This window comes from Ranitomeya imitator, chromosome 2 (assembly GCF_032444005.1).
Source record: "Ranitomeya imitator isolate aRanImi1 chromosome 2, aRanImi1.pri, whole genome shotgun sequence".
In the NCBI taxonomy this organism is placed as follows: Eukaryota; Metazoa; Chordata; class Amphibia; order Anura; family Dendrobatidae; genus Ranitomeya; species Ranitomeya imitator.
In genome coordinates, this window is record NC_091283.1 from 115,987,898 (window position 1) to 116,004,534 (window position 16,637).

The following is a 16,637-nucleotide window of genomic DNA, read 5'->3' on the forward strand; positions in this document are numbered from 1 at the left end:
GAATTGAGATAGAAAATGTTAACTTTTATTTTAGAATAATTTCACATTAACACAATTCTGAAAACATTAAACAAACGACACTTGGAAATTCTGGTCCTGAAGCATTATCAGTCATGTGCTTCATCTCTTCTGCTGTACAGGCTGCGCACCAACAACAGGGAATGTGAAGTTGGAGTCAGTGTCCATTTTGGTCGAGTCTGAGTTGGTATAAAATGGATCGACTCCTAAAATATATAATACATTGGGTACAGTAGTACAATGCAGGAGGTGCTGTAAATTTTTTCGGAAGAATTTGGAAAGTTGGGATATTTCCTATAAACGTGTGTCCTGTTCTTGATCTAAAGATCTGGGATTTTAGCTGAGATGAATCTGTCCTGCACTTTCTGTACATGCTCAGTAGTGACCAGTGCTGTGGGGTCATAGATGAGAGGAAGCTGTGCTGCACTTTATGTACATGCTCAGTAGTTAGGCTGTGCTTTGGACTCGGAGTGATAGTCTGAGTCAGAGTCGGTAGTTAGAGAAATTGTGGAGTCGGTGTTGGAAGTTTGGCTTTCCGACTCGACAGCCCCACCACCAACACAGGAGTATTGCCAGGGAACTGCACCTTCAGAACTCATGAAATAGTCAACAAAGGTTTCTCGAACACCTGTTGTGTTTGGATGTACAGGACCCCAGTCGATTATGGTGTCAAAAGCTGGTTGCAGTGTCGCCACATCTACTTCAGGACCGTAGTCCCTACCATAATTGTGAAGAACGCAGCAAGCTTTGATAACAGATTCAACTGTCCCAATATCCAAATGGATGGCTGTGTTTAAGATCCTCCACTGATTTACCATGAGACTAAAGGTGCAATCCACGACTCTTCGTGCCCGGCTCAGCCGAAAATTAAAAATCCTCTCCTGGTCATTGAGTCGCAATCCTGAGTATGGGCGAAGCAGTTTTGTCTCCAGAGGAAAAGCGTCCCTTGACACCATCACAAAAGGGACTGGATGGGTGGTCCCTGGAAGAGGTTGAGGGGCTGGAAGCATAACGCCATCTGGAAGGATTTGCACTCCGACCTTTGGTGTTCGAAACACCCGGGAGTCCCCTGTTGTGCCATGGGCATCAACCTCGAAGGCCACAAACTTGTAACGAGCATCAGCCACCGCCATCAGGATCATTGAGAAATACTCCTTATCATGGAAGAAGACAGGTCCTGACCGCGGGGGCTGAATCACTCTCACATGGTTTCCATCAACTGCACCGATGCAGTTCGGGAAGTTTGCAACAGTCTGAAATCCTGCCGCGACCTGACGCCAAGTCTCCTCGGTTGGGGAGGGCATCACTATGGGCTGCAACTTCTGCCAGACAATGCTGCATGTGCTTCCAACAATATTAGAAATGGCTGATGGTTCCACTCGAAATCGAAGATGCAGTGATGCAAAGCTCTCTCCTGTGGCCAAAAATCTGAAAGAAAATAAAAATAATTGAAATTACATTTCAGAATGGTTTATTGTCACTTGTGACAATCAGTTTTGTCACTGAAATATTTAAAGGGGTTGTCCATGGCCAATCAGGAGCTGGGTAATGTAATACCATACGGCACCTTGCCTACCATCAACCACCCGGATGAAGCACAGGCCTCTTCGTCATCCATTTAGAGACAGCTGTCATGGAAGACATCATTTCACATTCTACTGGATCATTACGACTTGTGATTGTCAGCAGTTTATCAATTGAAACATGCAATGGAGCACTGCTGACATCACCTGACCACTGCAGCCAGTCACAGGGTGCATCAAGCAACATTTGTTTAAACCCTTCACCCCCCAAGGCTGTTTTCACCTTCCTGAAAAGGCCAAGTTTTACAATTCTGCCCACTGACTTTGAGGTAATAACTCTGGAATTTGTTAGATATGACTTCCGTCTATTTGTGAAAAGATCAGAAATTTGGCTAAAATTTTGCAAATTTTCAAAGTTTTAATTTTTATGCCCCTAAATCAGAGATATGTCACGCGAAATAGTAAATAATATTTCAATATTTCCCACGTCTACGTCAGCACAATTTTTTTTACTTTTTTTTCTTAGGAGGTTAAAAGTTGACAAGTGAATTTATAATTTTTTAACAAAATTTACAAAACCATTTTTTTTTAGGGACCAACTCACATATGAAGTGACTTTGAAGGGTTTATATGACAAAAAAATACCCAAATTGGCACCATTCTGAAAACTGCACCCCTCAAAAACACATTCAAAAAGTTTATTAACACTTTAGGCGCGTAACAGGAATTAAAACAATATGGAAAGAAAAAATTTACATTTTACTTTTTTTTTCACATAAATATTACTTTAGCCCCATTTTTTATTTTCAAAAGGGTAACATTAGAAAATGGACTCCAAAATTTGCTGTGCAATTTCTCCTAAGTAAGCCGATACCTCATATGTGGGGGAAAACTACTGGTTGGGTGGACGACAGGGCTTGAAAGGGAAAGAGCATCATTTGACCTTTAGACTGCAAAATTGGCTGGAGTAGAAGGCGGACGCCATGTTGCGTTTGGAGAGCTCCTGATGTGACTAACCACTGGAAACCCCCCACAAATTACCCTTATTTTGGAGACCAGACATCTCAAGGAATTTATCTAGATGTGTGGTGAGCACCTTGAACCCCCAGGTACTTAACAAAACGTTATAATGTTAAACTGTGAAACACAAAACAAACTAATTTTTCCCACAGAAATGTTGTTTTAAGAGAAAATGGACCACAAAATTTGTTGTGCAGTTTCTCCTGAGTACACAGATACCCTATTTGTGGTGGGAAACTACTGCTTGGAGGCACTGCCAAGCTCCAAAAGGAAGGAGTGATGTTTTGTAAGGCAGACTTTGATGGAATGGTCTGCTAGCGCCATGCAACTTTTTGAGAGCCCCTGATGTGCCTAAACAGTGGATATCCCCCACAATTGACCCCATTCTGGAAACTAAACCCCTCGAGGAATTTATCTAGATGTCTGGTGAGCACCTTGAACTCACAGGTGCTTCACGGAATTTTACAACGTTGAACTGTGAAAAAGAATAAATTTGATTTTTTTCACAAAAATATTGCTTTAGCTCAGTTTTTTTTTTATTTTCGCAAGGGTAGCAGGAGAAAATGGACCCCGAAGTTTGTTGTGCAATTTATTATGAGTTTGCCGACACCCTGTATGTGGCAGGAAACTACCATTTGGACACACTGCCGAGCTCCGAAAGGAAGTATGGACGTTTTGGAATGTAGACTATGATGGAATTTTTTCGCGCCATGACGCATTTGCAGAGCCCTTGACATACTAAAACAGTAGAAACTCCCCACATGTGACCCTATTTTGAAATCGATCTGTTTTCCTGGTATGTAAATTTTATAATATGGTGGCATAGGTGAGTTGCGTAGAGTGCATCAAGTTGTACAGAAATTAATTTAGCAGTCCATGGATAAGTGTTAGACTCTGAAGATCAGGTTTGCCAGGGAAGGTGTTGCATTGATATACAGTCGCCACCTTTTTTGCGACCGTCCTCTCTTTGCAGTTTAAGGGACCTCACCAGGGAAATGCTGACCTGGTAGAATACGGGCACCTTCAGTTCCAGAAGTACTGGGGCCCGCTCCTTCCTGTCAAATATTAGGGCCTTGATTACTATCTCCTGGAACTGAAGGAAGGTCCCGGCCTGGACTGCACGTTGTGTGCACGGCCAGCTTCTTGTACCACACCTTAGCTTTTCGCATAGCACTATGCAGCTGGAGGTTTTGATCAGACAGATCATCTCCCCCAATGTTCTTGTTGTACCCCAGTTCACAGTGTGGTTTGGTGACCTGTGTACAGGTACCACGTACGATGCTGGCGGTGCTGCCATCACTATATATACTGGTACAGGAAGCGACGTCCCTCTTGTCCTTGTATTTGACCACCAGCATATCATCGCTACATTGGGCCCTACTCTCACTATTTCTGAGCAGCGGCCCTATTAGCATTTTCGGGAGGCCTCTCTGATTTTTGCAGACAATACCGCATGCTGCAGAAGTCTTTCCCTACTATGACGTATATATACTGCATCGGTCGGGAATTCCTACCCTTCTGTGACGTATATATACCGCATCGGTGTGGGAGTCCTTCCCTTCTATGACGTATATGTACTGCATCGGTCGGGAAGTCCTTTCCTTCTATGACATATATATGCCGCATCGGTGGGGAAGTCCTTCCCTTCTATAACGTATATATACCGCATCGGTCAGGAAGTCCTTCGCTTCTATGACGTATATATACCGCATCGGTCAGGAAGTCCTTCCCTTCTATGACGTATATATACTGCATCGGTCAGGAAGTCCTTTGCTTCTATGACATATATATACCGCATCGGTCAGGAAGTCCTTTGCTTCTATAACGTATATATACCGCATCGGTCAGGAAGTCCTTTGCTTCTATGACGTATATATACCGCATCGGTCAGGAAGTCCTTCGCTTCTATGACTTATATATACCGCATCGGTCAGGAAGTCCTTCCCTTCTATGACGTATATATACTGCATCGGTCAGGAAGTCCTTTGCTTCTATGACATATATATACCGCATCGGTGGGGAAGTCCTTCCCTTCTATAACGTATATATACCGCATCGGTCAGGAAGTCCTTCGCTTCTATGACGTATATATACCGCATCGGTCAGGAAGTCCTTCCCTTCTATGACGTATATATACTGCATCGGTCGGGAAGTCCTTTCCTTCTATGACATATATATACCGCATCGGTGGGGAAGTCCTTCCCTTCTATAACGTATATATACCGCATCGGTCAGGAAGTCCTTCGCTTCTATGACGTATATATACCGCATCGGTCAGGAAGTCCTTCCCTTCTATGACGTATATATACTGCATCGGTCAGGAAGTCCTTTGCTTCTATGACGTATATATACTGCATCGGTCAGGAAGTCCTTTGCTTCTATGACGTATATATACTGCATCGGTCAGGAAGTCCTTTGCTTCTATGACGTATATATACCGCATCGGTCAGGAAGTCCTTCCCTTCTATGACGTATATATACTGCATCGGTCAGGAAGTCCTTTGCTTCTATGACGTATAAGTACTGCATCGGTCAGGAAGTCCTTCCCTTCTATTACTTATATATACTGCATCGGTCAGGAAGTCCTTTGCTTCTATGACGTATATATACTGCATCGGTCGGGAAGTCCTTCCCTTCTATTACTTATATATACTGCATCGGTCAGGAAGTCCTTCCCTTCTATTACTTATATATACTGCATCGGTCAGGAAGTCCTTCCCTTCTATTACTTATATATACTGCATCGGTCAGGAAGTCCTTTGCTTCTATGACGTATATATACTGCATCGGTCAGGAAGTCCTTCCCTTCTATGACGTATAAGTACTGCATCGGTCAGGAAGTCCTTCCCTTCTATAACGTATATATACCGCATCGGTCAGGAAGTCCTTTGCTTCTATGACATATATATACCGCATCGGTGGGGAAGTCCTTCCCTTCTATAACGTATATATACCGCATCGGTCAGGAAGTCCTTCGCTTCTATGACGTATATATACCGCATCGGTCAGGAAGTCCTTCCCTTCTATGACGTATAAGTACTGCATCGGTCAGGAAGTCCTTCCCTTCTATGACTTATATATACCGCATCGGTCGGGAAGTCAATTCCATTCTGTGACGTACGCTGAATGTTGTGAAGGGTTTAGCAGAAAGTGGAATAAGAATTACCGCAGGGTGAGGAGCAGCCTTTCCTCAGCAGAGAACGTCGGCCTCAGGACCGGATCTTCACAGGTCAAATCTGGACGCAGAATTTCCATCATATTGTCAAAGGCGGTGACGGTGAGGCGGCAAAACGACATAAAACCCTCGGGAGATCTACAAATACAGAACAGCCATAAGAAGGAGGCGCCATCGCGGGGAAGATCCGAGGGCAGAGACCCACCTGCGCAGGTCCGGGTAGAAGCTGCTGCAGTGTCGCCCCTCAGCGCGCTCCCGGGGTCGGGGTGGGATACGGAGCCGACGGTGGCGGCCATGGCGGCGTCTGACATGGGATTGTTGCTGGTGGTTAAATAAGAAAACAATCCAGTATAAAACAAAGGGAAAATAAATACATAAAAGGAAAAACCCCTCACCCGGCTCCTGCTATCCAGCCTCAGTATGAGGATGACCAGGTGCAGGAGCAGCTGTGTGCTGAGGGGAGTGAGTATGGCTGGAGCCATGTCTGCACCTTGTGCTGCTCGATGTCTGTGTTAGGACAAACGGGAAATGGTGCGAGAGGGGTTTTTTTTCTGGGCAGAAAGCACATTTCAATTGGCTTTATTGAAATGTAACATACTGAAGAGAGACAAAAACGCAAGCGTCACCAACGCGTCAACAACGCATCAAAAACGCACGCGTCATTAAACGCAATAAACAAAGGGGCGCGGCTTCGACTCAAGTCACCATGGCCGCTGCTTCTGAGTTCGGTTAGCCCCTCCCAGTTCGCACGGATTTTACCACCCACCTCCCCCGCTGTCCACTCCCGTCAATCACTGCTCCGGTTACCATGGCGCACGCATCGCCACGCCCCTTTCGCCTAATCCACGCTTTTCTGTTTTCCTCTAGCCATGCCTCCTGGTTCCCGCTAGGTTCTGGCTCCTCCCACCCTCCTGCTCAGTGTCCCGGATCTAGCCGCCGCTGCGCACGCTCGGCCCGGGAGGGTTTGTTGTCTGCGGCCTCCGCCGCTAGGAGAGTCCCTGGAGGTGAGCGGAAATCCCGGCCTGTGTGTCCGTACTGGGGGCGGGTGTGGGGGTCTGGGCAGGAGGGATCCGCTGCGCCGCACCGCTGCAGGGGGTGACGCGGGCTGAGGGGAGGGGTCTGTGCTGGGCCTAAGCGGCCGGACCGACCCACGGACACTGAGCCGCCCGGGGGCGCCGTCACATCGTGCGGACACTGAGCGATGAGATCTAGCCGGCAGATCTGATCGGAGACGACCGAGATCGTGTAATAAAGTAAAGGCAGAACTTTCTGCCTGCTCCTGGGAACTGGTGGTCTGCAGCCCCGGGGGCCTCATAGGGGTCCGGCTGTCCCGTGGGGTCCTCACGGGGGTCCGGCTGTCCCGTGGGGTCCTCACGGGGGTCCGGCTGTCCCGTGGGGTCCTCACGGGGGTCCGGCTGTCCCGTGGGGTCCTCACGGGGGTCCGGCTGTCCCGTGGGGTCCTCACGGGGGTCCGGCTGTCCCGTGGGGTCCTCACGGGGGTCCGGCTGTCCCGTGGGGTCCTCACGGGGGTCCGGCTGTCCCGTGGGGTCCTCACGGGGGTCCGGCTGTCCCGTGGGGTCCTCACGGGGGTCCGGCTGTCCCGTGGGGTCCTCACGGGGGTCCGGCTGTCCCGTGGGGTCCTCACGGGGGTCCGGCTGTCCCGTGGGGTCCTCACGGGGGTCCGGCTGTCCCGTGGGGTCCTCACGGGGGTCCGGCTGTCCCGTGGGGTCCTCACGGGGGTCCGGCTGTCCCGTGGGGTCCTCACGGGGGTCCGGCTGTCCCGTGGGGTCCTCACGGGGGTCCGGCTGTCCCGTGGGGTCCTCACGGGGGTCCGGCTGTCCCGTGGGGTCCTCACGGGGGTCCGGCTGTCCCGTGGGGTCCTCGTGGGGGGTCCGGCTGTCCCGTGGGGTCCTCGTGGGGTGTCCGGCTGTCCCGTGGGGTCCTCGTGGGGTGTCCGGCTGTCCCGTGGGGTCCTCGTGGGGTGTCCGGCTGTCCCGTGGGGTCCTTACGGGTGTCCGGCTGTCCCGTGGGGTCCTCGTGGGGGGTCCGGCTGTCCCGTGGGGGTCCGGCTGTCCCGTGGGGTCCTCGTGGGGGGTCCGGCTGTCCCGTGGGGGTCCGGCTGTCCCGTGGGGTCCTCGTGGGGGGTCCGGCTGTCCCGTCACTCAGCCCCAGAGCAGCAATCACTCACGGCAGTGTCAGGACCTCTGCTTGCTGTCAGTGACGGTCCGTCATCACCTGCAGAAACGCAAGGTCAAGATTGGGGCAGATTTTTTTTTTAAGGGGTCGTCGACTACATTTAAAGATGGACTGAAAACCAAATCCATTTTGTCCCCGGGCGTGGCACACGCTGTAATGGGGGGGCAGCTGTGGGACACAAATTGTAAGGTGGAATGCTCGGCCCCCTATGAAGTGATTGGGGGTCCTGGTAAGGAGGGTTTTCTCTCTGTGGGCTCCGTCACTTCTGTGCGTTGTGTAATTTCCCATCTCTCCTATGGGGGCGCTGCAGGGGCCTTTGCTGTCAGTTTATAGTTGGGGTCTGGTTCTCTGTATTCAGAGTATTGTACAGTATAAGCCCCCTGTGTCCTGTCTATGCTCCAGCTGTGGGAGGGGCGTTATTGGGGTCAGTGCTGACCTGCCGGTGACCTGCCCTCCCCCTCCAGTGACATCTGCTCTTGGGACACAATAGGTGACCAGTGAGATCTGTGAGGGTCTGACACTGACCCTCCCCCCACCAACAGAAGTGAGTGTAGCTACTGTAGTCCTTGGTGGATTAGTGGGGGCAGCAGGGATTCCGGATAACGCACCCCTGGTACCAGGGCCCCCTGAGCTGCGCCATGTGGGGGGCAAGTGACTGATCCTGCAATTTGCCCCCTATTCCCCCAATAAATATATGTGAAGAAGTATGTGACTGATTTCAGGGACCCCAGCCCATGAAGAGGGTGGGCTGCAGTCGGAGGGTGAAGATTAGGCGAGACCCCAATCGTTGAAACTGAGCAGATATGTTCTGACTTCCTAGGGTCAAACCTTTGGGACCCCACGTCTGCCACCCCTCACTATCCTGTAATTGGGGGCACTAGAGTAAGAGAGTATTTGTCCTCACTGTTCCGTAATAGGGGGCACTAGAGTAAGAGGGTATTTGTCCTCACTGTCCTGTAATAGTGGGCACTAGAGTAAGAGAGTATTTGTCCTCACTGTCCTGTAATAGGGGGCACTAGAGTAAGAGTGTATTTGTCCTCACTGTCCTGTAATAGGGGGCACTAGATTTAGAGGGTATTTGTCCTCACTGTCCTGTAATAGGGGGCACTAGAGTTAGAGGGTATTTGTCCTCACTGTCCTGTAATAGGGGGCACTAGAGTAAGAGGGTATTTGTCCTCACTGTCCTGTAATAGGGGGCACTAGATTTAGAGGGTATTTGTCCTCACTGTCCTGTAATAGGGGGCACTAGATTTAGAGGGTATTTGTCCTCACTGTCCTGTAATAGGGGGCACTAGATTTAGAGGGTATTTGTCCTCACTGTCCTGTAATTGGGGGCACTAGATTTAGAGGGTATTTGTCCTCACTGTCCTGTAATTGGGGGCACTAGATTTAGAGGGTATTTGTCCTCACTGTCCTGTAATAGGGGGCACTAGAGTAAGAGGGTATTTGTCCTCACTGTCCTGTAATAGGGGGCACTAGAGTAAGAGAGTATTTGTCCTCACTGTCCTGTAATGGGGGCACTAGAGTAAGAGGGTATTTGTCCTCACTGTCCTGTAATAGGGGGCACTAGAGTAAGAGAGTATTTGTCCTCACTGTCCTGTAATGGGGGCACTAGAGTAAGAGGGTATTTGTCCTCACTGTCCTGTAATAGGGGGCACTAGAGTAAGAGGGTATTTGTCCTCACTGTCCTTTTATAGGGGGCACTAGTTAGAGGATATTTGTCCTCACTGTCCTGTAATAGGGGGCACTAGAGCAAGAGGGTATTTGTCCTCACTGTCCTGTAATAGGGGGCACTAGAGTAAGAGGGTATTTGTCCTCACTGTCCTGTAATAGGGGGCACTAGAGCAAGAGGGTATTTGTCCTCACTGTCCTGTAATATGGGGCACTAGAGTTAGAGGGTATTTGTCCTCACTGTCCTGTGATAGGGGGCACTAGTTAGAGGGTATTTGTCCTCACTGTCCTGTAATAGGGGGCACTAGAGCAAGAGGGTATTTGTCCTCACTGTCCTGTAATGGGGGCACTAGAGTAAGAGGGTATTTGTCCTCACTGCCCTGTAATAGGGGGCACTAGAGTAAGAGGGTATTTGTCCTCACTGTCCTTTTATAGGGGGCACTAGTTAGAGGGTATTTGTCCTCACTGTCCTGTAATAGGGTGCACTAGAGTAAGAGGGTATTTGTCCTCACTGTCCTTTTATAGGGGGCACTAGTTAGAGGATATTTGTCTTCACTGTCCTGTAATAGGGGGCACTAGAGCAAGAGGGTATTTGTCCTCACTGTCCTGTAATTGGGGGCACTAGAGTTAGAGGGTATTTGTCCTCACTGTTCTGTAATAGGGGGCACTAGAGTAAGAGGGTATTTGTCCTCACTGTCCTGTAATTGGGGGCACTAGAGTTAGAGGGTATTTGTCCTCACTGTCCTGTAATAGGGGGCACTAGAGTAAGAGTGTATTTGTCCTCACTGTCCTGTAATTGGGGGCACTAGAGTAAGAGGGTATTTGTCCTCAATGTCCTGTAATAGGGGGCACTAGAGTAAGAAGGTATTTGTCCTCACTGTTCCGTAATAGGGGGCACTAGAGTAAGAGGGTATTTGTCCTCACTGTCCTGTAATAGGGGGCACTAGAGTAAGAGTGTATTTGTCCTCACTGTCCTGTAATTGGGGGCACTAGATTTAGAGGGTATTTGTCCTCACTGTCCTGTAATAGGGGGCACTAGAGTAAGAGGGTATTTGTCCTCACTGTCCTGTAATAGGGGGCACTAGATTAAGAGGGTATTTGTCCTCACTGTCCTGTAATAGTGGGCACTAGTTAGAGGTATTTGTCCTCACTGTCCTGTAATAGGGGGCACTAGAGTTAGGTAACGTTCACACTAGCGTTATGCTAGTGTGCGTCGGGTTAGCGTCGGGCGCCGCAGCGGCAACGCACGCGTCATGCGCCCCTATATTTTACATGGGGGACGCATGCGTTTTTGTTTGTTGCGTTGTGCGACGCATGCGTCTTTTTTTGCCGCAAGCGTCGGACCAAGAAAAAGCAACAAGTTGCATTTTTCTTGCGTCCGATTTTCGGCAAAAAACGACGCATGCGTCGCAAAACGCAGCGTTTTTGCGTGCGTTATGCCGCGTTTTTCCGTGTGTTGTGCGTTGCGTCGCCGACGCAGCGGCGCACAACGCTAGTGTGAACGTAGCCTTAGAGGGTATTTGTCCTCACTGTCCTGTAATAGGGGGCACTAGATCAAGAGGGTATTTGTCCTCACTGTCCTGTAATAGGGGGCACTAGATTTAGAGGGTATTTGTCCTCACTGTCCTGTAATAGGGGGCACTAGAGTAAGAGAGTATTTGTCCTCACTGTCCTGTAATGGGGGCACAAGAGTAAGAGGGTATTTGTCCTCACTGTCCTGTAATAGGGGGCACTAGAGTAAGAGAGTATTTGTCCTCACTGTCCTGTAATGGGGGCACTAGAGTAAGAAAGTATTTGTCCTCACTGCCCTGTAATAGGGGGCACTAGAGTAAGGGTATGTGCACACGATGCAGATTTAGTGCAGAACTGCAGCAGATTTTTCTGCAGCAGAAACGCTGCAGAACTGCACTGTGATCACAGTACAATGTAAATCCATGTGAAAAAAAAAAGCTGTGCACATGGTGCAGAAAAATCTGCGCAGAAACGCTGCAGATTTCAAAGAAGTGCATGTCACTTCTTTTGTGCAGTTCTGCAGCGTTTCTGCACCCCTCCATAATAGAAATCTGCAGGTGCGTTTTTTTATGCGTTTTTTGTGCTCAAAAAACGCATCAAAAACGCACCTGCAGATTCTGCCAGGAGATGCAGATTTAGTGCAGAACTGCAGCAGATTTTTCTGCACCAAATCTGCATCGTGTGCACACAGCCTAAGAGTGTATTTGTCCTCACTGTCCTGTAATAGGGGGCACTAGAGTTAGAGGATATTTGTCCTCACTGTCCTGTAATAGGGGGCACTAGAGTTAGAGGGTATTTGTCCTCACTGTCCTGTAATAGGGGGCACTAGAGCAAGAGGGTATTTGTCCTCACTGTCCTGTAATAGGGGGCACTAGAGTTAGAGGGTATTTGTCCTCACTGTCCTGTAATAGGGGGCACTAGAGCAAGAGGGTATTTGTCCTCACTGTCCTGTAATATGGGGCACTAGAGTTAGAGGGTATTTGTCCTCACTGTCCTGTAATTGGGGGCACTAGAATAAGAGGGTATTTGTCCTCACTGTCCTGTAATAGGGGGCACTAGAGTAAGAGGGCATTTGTTCTCACTGTCCTGTAATATGGGGCACTAGAGTTAGAGGGTATTTGTCCTCACTGTCCTGTAATAGTGGGCACTAGCGTTAGAGGGTATTTGTCCTCACTGTCCTGTAATAGGGGGCACTAGATTTAGAGGGTATTTGTCCTCACTGTCCTGTAATAGGGGGCACTAGATTTAGAGGGTATTTGTCCTCACTGTCCTGTAATAGGGGGCACTAGAGCAAGAGGGTATTTGTCCTCACTGTCCTGTAATATGGGGCACTAGAGTTAGAGGGTATTTGTCCTCACTGTCCTGTAATAGGGGGCACTAGAATAAGAGGGTATTTGTCCTCACTGTCCTGTAATAGTGGGCACTAGCGTTAGAGGGTATTTGTCCTCACTGTCTTGTAATAGGGGGCACTAGAGTTAGAGGGTATTTGTCCTCACTGTCCTGTAATAGGGGGCACTAGAGTTAGAGGGTATTTGTCCTCACTGTCCTGTAATAGTGGGCACTAGCGTTAGAGGGTATTTGTCCTCACTGTCCTGTAATAGGGTGCACTAGAGCAAGAGGGTATTTGTCCTCACTGTCTTGTAATAGGGGGCACTAGAGTTAGAGGGTATTTGTCCTCACTGTCCTGTAATAGGGGGCACTAGAGTTAGAGGGTATTTGTCCTCACTGTCCTGTAATAGTGGGCACTAGAGTTAGAGGGTGTTTGTCCTCACTGTCCTGTAATAGGGGGCACTAGAGCAAGAGGGTATTTGTCCTCACTGTCTTGTAATAGGGGGCACTAGAGTTAGAGGGTATTTGTCCTCACTGTCCTGTAATAGGGGGCACTAGAGTTAGAGGGTATTTGTCCTCACTGTCCTGTAATAGGGGGCACTAGAGTTAGAGGGTATTTGTCCTCACTGTCCTGTAATAGTGGGCACTAGAGTTAGAGGGTGTTTGTCCTCACTGTCCTGTAATAGGGGGCACTAGAGTTAGAGGGTATTTGTCCTCACTGTCCTGTAATAGGGGGCACTAGAGTTAGAGGGTATTTGTCCTCACTGTCCTGTAATAGGGGGCACTAGAGTTAGAGGGTATTTGTCCTCACTGTCCTGTAATAGGGGGCACTAGAGTTAGAGGGTATTTGTCCTCACTGTCCTGTAATAGGGGGCACTAGAGTTAGAGGGTATTTGTCCTCACTGTCCTGTAATAGGGGGCACTAGAGTTAGAGGGTATTTGTCCTCACTGTCCTGTAATAGGGGGCACTAGAGTTAGAGGGTATTTGTCCTCACTGTCCTGTAATAGGGCGCACTAGAGTTAGAGGGTATTTGCCCTCACTGTCCTGTAATAGGGGGCACTAGAGTTAGAGGGTATTTGTCCTCACTGTCCTGTAATAGTGGGCACTAGCGTTAGAGGGTATTTGTCCTCACTGTCTTGTAATAGGGGGCACTAGAGTTAGAGGGTATTTGTCCTCACTGTCCTGTAATAGGGGGCACTAGAGTTAGAGGGTGTTTGTCCTCACTGTCCTGTAATAGTGGGCACTAGCGTTAGAGGGTATTTGTCCTCACTGTCCTGTAATAGGGGGCACTAGAGCAAGAGGGTATTTGTCCTCACTGTCCTGTAATAGTGGGCACTAGAGTTAGAGGGTATTTGTCCTCACTGTCCTGTAATAGGGGGCACTAGAGCAAGAGGGTATTTGTCCTCACTGTCCTGTAATAGTGGGCACTAGAGCAAGAGGGTATTTGTCCTCACTGTCCTGTAATAGGGGGCACTAGAGTTAGAGGGTATTTGTCCTCACTGTCCTGTAATAGTGGGCACTAGAGCAAGAGGGTGTTTGTCCTCACTGTCCTGTAATAGTGGGCACTAGAGCAAGAGGGTGTTTGTCCTCACTGTCCTGTAATAGGGGGCACTAGAGTTAGAGGGTATTTGCCCTCACTGTCCTGTAATAGGGGGCACTAGAGTTAGAGGGTATTTGCCCTCACTGTCCTGTAATAGTGGGCACTAGAGTTAGAGGGTATTTGTCCTCACTGTCCTGTAATAGGGGGCACTAGAGTTAGAGGGTATCTATCCTCTCTGATGCTCTCGGTTATTTCGGCAGCTGAGATGTGACGTCGGATCGATGGCAGATTCCTGTTCCCGCAGGATTAGACCCATTAAGGTGTCATGTTCCCTCCTGTACATTATGGCTACGCGTCTGTCCTCTTTCCGTACATTAGAGACCACTAATGCGCTGTCTGTCGGCCCCCGCGTCCACCTAACGTGCCACTAGGGCCCTGATGATGAAGGGTTAATGTCCGCAGCGAGCCGTCAGTTCTGCCTCCTGTGCTGTTCTTGGCCGGACAAAGTTGAATTTTCCATGTCTGTTAGTTTATGGCTTGAATTGTTGGGCAATGGGTGGGCACGAGCCGGGTATACGCTGGAGAGGGTCTGTACTCCCAAGCCAGGCGCACATGGGCTAGAGTGTGCACTCACAAGCCGGGCATACGTGGGTGAGGGTCTGCACTCCCAAGCCGGGCACACGTGGGCGAGGGTCTGCACTCCTAAGCCGGGCACACGTGGGCGAGGGTCTGCACTCCTAAGCCGGGCACACGTGGGCGAGGGTCTGCACTCCTAAGCCGGGCACACGTGGGCGAGGGTCTGCACTCCTAAGCCGGGCACACGTGGGCGAGGGTCTGCACTCACAAGCCGGGCACACGTGGGCGAGGGTCTGCACTCACTAGCCGGGCACATGTAGGCGAGAGTCTGCACTCACAAGCCGGGCACACGTGGGTGAGGGTCTGCACTCACAAGCTGAGCACACGTGGGCGAGGGTCTGCACTCACAAGCCGGGTACATGTGGGCGAGGGTCTGCACTCCCAAGCCGGGCACACGTGGGCGAGGGTCTGCACTCACAAGCCCGGCATACGTGGGTGCGGGTCTGCACTCACAAGCCCGGCGCACATGGGCGAGGGTCTGCACTCACAAGCCGGGCACACGTGGGCGAGGGTCTGCACTCCCAAGCTGGGCACACGTGGGCGAGGGTCTGCACTCCCAAGCCGGGCACACGTGGGCGAGGGTCTACACTCCCAAGCCGGGCACACGTGGGCGAGGGTCTGCACTCCTAAGCCGGGCACACGTGGGCGAGGGTCTGCACTCCTAAGCCGGGCACACGTGGGCGAGGGTCTGCACTCACAAGCCGGGCACATGTGGGCGATGGTCTCCACTCACTGTGTACCTTCATCTATATCCTTCGCTCGTCTTTAACCCTTTTAGAATCTGGCGATTTTTGTTTTTTTTAAATTTCATTATTTTTTCTCCCCTAAATAAGCCATGTCCTCTTCCTGTGAGCAGCAGTGCGAGCGCTTAGTTCTGCTGGATGATGTGTAGTATTATGATGGACAATGTCAGGGTAAGTTCACACATTGTGTTTTGCTGCGTTTTTTATGATAATTTTCAGCTGCTTTTACAGTTCCAGCAAAGCCTGTGGTATTTCAGAAACCTCCGCACACACATTGGTTTTTTGCGTGATCAGTGTTTTGTGCTTTGCTTTGTTTTTTGGGCATAGAGCATGTCACTTCTTTCAGCTTTTTTGCTTCGTTTTTTTAGCTTTTTTCACTCATTGACTTGAATGGGTCTTGAAAAAAATGCAGAAAAAACGCAGGTATCATTATTTGCTGCGTTTTTGCTGTTGAAAATCCAAGGACATTAGCCTGGACAAAGAGAAAAAAACCGCACCAAATACGCACCTAAACCTGCTTTTTTGACGCAGCTTCTTTTTTACTGCTAAGAAGATCAGGTTTTGCTGCAGGAAAAAAAAGCAGCAACGACGCCCTGTGTGAACTTGCCCTTAATTTTACCATGTGATGTCCTAGAAAACGGAGAAGGAAATTCCAAATGCAGTGAATTAGTGGGGAAAAAAAATCGAAATACCGCCACTAGTTTTTTGGGGTTTGTGTTTCTGGCGTTGATGTAGATGTGACCCGGCAGGCGGATTGTGAGGACAATGACTGTGAGATCAAACTTGTAAAAACGTATTACTATTTTAGAGGTTAAACAAAGCTCCGGTCTGTATTTCTTTGCCAGTGTTTATGACCTTTCTTTATTTTTCCGATGTGAGGGCTGTTCTTTTGCTCGCTGATCCGTACTTTTTATTGATGGGATTTTGGGGTACATACGGCAATTTATTGCAATTTTTTTGTGCCCAGATTTTCAGCCTCTGCACGATAAGCCTGTGGCAAAACAGCGCGTGCATCTCCTCGTCCAGTGTCGGACCATGTGGCTCTGCGCATTTATCAGCAGATCTTGGCAAAAAGCTTCTGAATGGAAATGCTGGGGTGTACTTTCTTATCGCCATAGATGCTGGACGATCAGGGGTAATATGTTATACAAAACGTCCTTTTATTAGTAAGACCAGATCCAGGCGCTGCTCGTGGTGACGTCCGAGGACGGCGCACTGTACTGAAGCGGCCGAGTGCTTAGGTTCTCAGGGTTGTGGGGTCCGCAGTGATCAG

General features: G+C 49.4%; 2 protein-coding genes across 6 annotated transcripts in view; one reads left to right on the forward strand and one right to left on the reverse strand.

The window, feature by feature from the left end:
- Window positions 1-6,785, reverse strand: LOC138662053 (uncharacterized). 3 transcript variants are annotated; one of them, XM_069747171.1, is made up of 4 exons: window positions 6,503-6,785; window positions 5,942-6,057; window positions 5,728-5,874; window positions 1-1,446 (listed from the first exon to the last, which is right to left on the reverse strand). In XM_069747171.1, the coding sequence occupies exons 3-4, from the start codon at window positions 5,856-5,858 to the stop codon at window positions 459-461; spliced, it is 1,119 nt and encodes a 372-aa protein (XP_069603272.1). In that variant the 5' UTR covers window positions 5,859-5,874; window positions 5,942-6,057; window positions 6,503-6,785; the 3' UTR covers window positions 1-458. The 3 variants fall into 3 exon arrangements, with proteins under 3 accessions (XP_069603272.1, XP_069603271.1, XP_069603269.1); XM_069747170.1 differs by having other exon boundaries at window positions 6,544-6,783; XM_069747168.1 differs by having other exon boundaries at window positions 6,132-6,655.
- The window catches only part of SMAD4 (SMAD family member 4), a 25,836-nt gene continuing 15,806 nt past the window's right edge, over window positions 6,608-16,637 (forward strand). For 2 of the 3 annotated variants that reach the window (XM_069747165.1, XM_069747167.1), the window contains exon 1: window positions 6,608-6,740. The gene's annotated coding sequence lies outside the window, so the exon portion shown is untranslated. Of the gene's footprint in view, window positions 6,741-6,852; window positions 6,982-16,637 lie in introns of those variants that run through there. The other variant, XM_069747166.1, reaches the window with a different exon arrangement.